This window comes from Bremia lactucae, linkage group LG9 (genome assembly GCF_004359215.1).
Source record: "Bremia lactucae strain SF5 linkage group LG9, whole genome shotgun sequence".
NCBI classification, from domain to species: Eukaryota; Oomycota; class Peronosporomycetes; order Peronosporales; family Peronosporaceae; genus Bremia; species Bremia lactucae.
In genome coordinates this window covers 366,121-370,820 of record NC_090618.1, presented here as the reverse complement: position 1 = coordinate 370,820, position 4,700 = coordinate 366,121, and the positions used below count along the sequence as shown (strand labels likewise).

The 4,700-nt window shown below is 42.5% G+C and overlaps 1 protein-coding gene across 1 annotated transcript; it reads right to left on the bottom strand.

The window, feature by feature from the left end:
* Positions 1-739: 739 nt before the first annotated feature.
* On the bottom strand, positions 740-2,437 carry CCR75_009766 (uncharacterized protein; the record flags this gene model as incomplete). Its single annotated transcript, XM_067967804.1, has 4 exons — positions 740-1,984; positions 2,165-2,212; positions 2,272-2,316; positions 2,414-2,437. The coding sequence occupies 4 exons, from the start codon at positions 2,435-2,437 to the stop codon at positions 938-940; spliced, it is 1,164 nt and encodes a 387-aa protein (XP_067821396.1). The 3' UTR covers positions 740-937.
* Between the last annotated feature and the right edge of the window lie 2,263 nt (positions 2,438-4,700).

The following is a 4,700-nucleotide window of genomic DNA, read 5'->3' as shown; positions in this document are numbered from 1 at the left end:
CTTCGTGTGTGTTTCCACTCTGTAAACATTAAGACATTTCGACCATAATCAACATGCTTCCTGTAACGGGGCACTGCTGACTTGAACTCCTTCAGTACAAGTCCACTTCGCACTGCCTCAGTGCGAGTGGTGCTTCATATCACTTAACGTACACTAGTACGTGCAAAGGAAGACTCTCTTTAAAAACACTTGCTTTAAAGAGATTGTAAGAAGAATACTGTGATTAATATAATTAAGCTCTTCTGTTGCTATCTATATAATACTTACTTAATCATAAATTAAAACAAAACATGTAATAAAGTCTTATCTATCTCCTCTTTGCGCGCGTCCAGCGCTGAATGGACCGCGGAGAAAGTAGATATAATGGTATATATCTACGAATGGATAAGCTTTAAGAATATTACCATGTAAAGTAATATTCTCCACCTTGTAGATAATATATTAATTGACAACCTTTAATGTGTTAATTTTATGTTACGATACATGTTTGTTGTATCGTTACATAAAATTACCACATTAAAGGTTGTTAATAGATAGATCTCGTGTCAGGCTCAAATTACGACTTTTGTTTTCGATTTTAACATTGCGTCGCTCTAAAACCCTCATAATGTCTCAAGTCTTTGTTCCAAAATAATTTTAAGCTGCTGGTGCGAGCACCTATGTGAATCCTGTCATTGCTTACATCAAGTAAACGAGAAGGTACTTTTACAGTGGGCAGCTTGTGACTGCTCAGTAGAAATGAAAAAGCTTAGACACTTAAGGCTATTGTTTAAAAGCGTGCCTTGCGCTAAAGCCTCCTTCAATTTATTACTTCCATAAAAAAAAGGATAGGTAGCAATCGAAAGCAGCACCAGAAAAACTCGCTTTCATCTTCCCTGTAATATTGCCAAGCTCAATCACTACAGCCTAGCGTTCGTGAGACCCTTTTTAAACACAATCACGATGCCGTCATTGTCGTAGCAGCGCGTACGAGATCCGGGTAGAGCTGCTCTATCTGTTCCGCGCACTGATTGACATTAAAGCACACGGAGCTAATTCGCGTATCAAACGCAGTCAAGACTTCGTCGTCCGTCTTTTCGAACTCGAGAAAGCTCAAGTGCTGATCAATTTTGCCCTTCATGCGATCTTCCCCAATCATCGTCGCAGCAACACGCTCGGCATTCGCTGGTTCAATCTCAAGCAACTTACCAAGCTCTGCAAGAGAAATGCTGGTATAAACTCGACTAGCCGCTAGTAAATTGTGCTCAAGGAATGCGTTCTCTAATACGGTGAACCCATTCGACAGCATCGCTTTTTGATGCGGTAACAAGCTCTTTTCAAACTGAACCAACTCGGGACGTCGAATCAATTGCTCCATGTACATTTTTTCTAAAATCGCCACGTGCTCACTATTTTTCACGCGCTCGTCCTTATAGAGAGTCCCTAGTAAACGCGAGCGCTGGGGACCTGCAGATGCCAGGATAGCACACGTGACAGCCTTGCGCAGCAGCTCCAACAAATCGTCCGGATCCACTTCATCGGGTTTCGACTGCGAAAACTCATAGTACCGCAACGCAGCATCCAAGAACTTGCGCTTTGAGTCGAGGATACGAGCGTACGACACTTGAAAGCGCAGCTTGAGCGCCCAGTCTTCGATATTGTGGATAAACCTCGACGCACGATTAATAAAATTCTCAGCGTCTACCGTTTCGTCTTCTTGGAGGTATAATTCCGCAATTTTGACATACTTTTCAGTCTTCTCCACGTCCGTGTACTGGCGAGTAGAGCTCTCTAAATTAATGGCAGCTAGTGCCTTCGCCGCTTCAATGTACTCTTCCTCGTCCATGTAAATGGCTGCTAGTGACTCGCGAAACATGACATCTGGCTCTTCAAACGACAAGATGCGAGGCTTGATCTTGGTCAAGCAAAAACAGATAAATTCGAGTTTCCACGGGTGGGTCTCCACGTCGATCTCAGCGACTTTCGAGGCCAAGTGCGTAATAACCTGTTAATGATTAATTGTTTAGTCATTAAGCACTATCATCAAGTAGGAACAAAGTCGAGAGGCGTACAGCACGGGAAACCACTAGCAACACATCTTCCTCCAGCACTTAACATAGCAGATCATTTCGTTAATTTTAGCGATATATGTACTGAAATAACACTTCACTTTACAATGAGTTACGATTGTTTTCAGATTCGCTGGATTTTCGCGATGTTTTTCTAGCAGAGTCTATAAAATAGATAGCGGTCAGACGTCTTTTTGTTAAATCAGTTCATGATTTGAATTACCTTGTATCCCGCCGTCTTTTCTTTTTGGTCCGTAATGCGCGAAATCTGTAGCATAATAGAAGATTGAAACGATGCACATGATCGTCAGCATATTAAGAACGTGGCTAAAAAATCGTGAGAGTCAGCATCAAGCCACACGCACGCGCTGGAGCTCGACATCCACCATCTTGTGAAGTTGTGTCAAAAGCGATACTCTTTACTGTATTAAAGAGATTTGGAGAAGGAATTTGCTTTTGCGAGAGGACACAAAATAAACACAAAGATGTTTACAAGAAGCTGCCCAAGTTTTTATTTTGTAGTGCCTTTTAATTGTTACACAAAAAACGAACCTGATCCATATCAATTGATTTTTGGTATCAATCACTTCCAGAAGCCGAAGCTTAGTTCGTGGAGCAAAATAATCCACACACCTCGACGAGAAAACTTAAATGGTATAGACTTAGAAGTTTGGGTTCTTTGATTGAGCGCGAACGCTCAAGTTGCAGATAATAATAAGCCCATTGACTCGAGTGATTGAGACGACCATCGAAGTATTTCCTCCCATCATCGGTTGGAATCCGACGATTGAATAGTGGTGATTGCGCATTAAATAACACTTAATCATTTGCAGTGGATCCTTTGTGTTGTGAGATGATCGACACTGCATGTGACGTTGGCGACGTGCCGACCGAGTTATCACAACAATTCGTGGCACAACAAGATATCGACTATTCAGATTTAAACTCGACTTGTTGGCTAAACGATCTGGCGCAAGGACCAAGCAATGCATCTCGTACCGTTATTACTGCTGCTATAATTCTAAATATTGAACGCAGAAAACCCTATGCAACTAATGGCGTTACTCGACTTTTGTCTTCCTTGCGTCACCTGAATTCAGTTCTTTGTCCAGGGAACTGACACTCAACTCGCTTGAACAGATGAACACTATGAATAATACTATAAAGGATCCTAAATGAATAAGCGGGGTAACTTAACTTGGGGCAGATTCAGCACATGTTAGAACCCTGTGTAACTCAGATCACTAGGTTGTCATACCTTATAGCAATTCGGCGCATACAGCAAGTCGCTAATACCGCGATGACAGAGGTGATATGCAAGACACATTCCTGACAGCGTGGTGGTACACCCGTAATTGTGAAACCTCGCTGTTGTTCGAAAAGAAAACTAGTTAGAAACAACAGGGATTTCTTCTGCGACGGTCTCGCACAAGCAAGCTCGGCCTCGTAACTAGCGTACAAACTGTTGTGGAATGCAACTTCTGGCAACTTTTTCAGCTTTGACAGCCAGTTTTCGCTACAGTAGAAAGTTTTATTGTGTCTGGATTAGCGACATGTCCCCTGGATATCGCAGAGGGCGCTATATCAAGAGGAACATGGCAGCCAATGCAGCAGCTTGGCGGCTTTGGGATACGACACTTGTCTTGCAGCTTATGACTTTGCTTCCGGTCAAGAGCATCAAGTAGTGGGGCTTTAGAGATTGCCGTGAGTAGATTGATGCTTTCCTTAAAATTATTACGCAACGCATTGTGTAGAACACTTGCTCCTCTTCAGCGCATAACGACAAGTTGGATGGTCACCATTTTAAATGCGTTTGAGGATTCATACTCGACACTTTGCAGTGTGTCATGATGAGAGCTTTGGTGGAGTTTTTGCACAGGAGTTTAGTGAGCAAATATAACTAAACTGAGGATCAAGTGGTCAGTAAAATAACAAGGATGAGTTGGAGGAGCTTTGGAGAAAAGCAATTAGTGGTTGCGAAGTAGGCGGAATGACAAGGTCGAACTAATGGATAGTTTGGCATTTAAGAATCTTATTAATACTTTGCTGTGTGATGCTCTGGACGACATAGCTTTCAGTTGGCTACGTAGAGCAGCTTGATCGAATACTGCTGCTTTGTAGTCATAGCAATTGAAGCCGCTTTTAGCAAGGATGACGATGAGTTGATTTGATAATTGATCGATAACGAGACATTAAAGAGTAGAAAATGAAATGCCTATCTAGTAAATTCAAGGTTTAAATGATTTTTAATGCCTCGGTTGTCAGCCTACACGCAAACTCGAGCTGCTATTACATAACTAACAAGCTCAATTCGTGCACTGATATTTTCATGCAAGGCATATCATTAACAATTCGGTGGTCATCGCACCAGGCAATGCTGGGTGGCAACGCAGCACCAAGGTTTATTACTCCAACAGGAAACGCTGTCGACAACTTTGAGCAATTCGGTCGAGTCCAAACTCTACTTCTTTTAACGGTTGTCCACGTTGGAGCAAGATGACAAATCGACGCGAATTGACTTGTCTCGAGAAAATTTTTATATCGCTCGCTACTTGAACAGACGACCATGCACCGCAGCAATTTGGCTCGGAGAGCCATCTGAATTTCGTTTTTGTAAGCGACTTCAGGGATGGAGTTGGGGACCGAAGAATC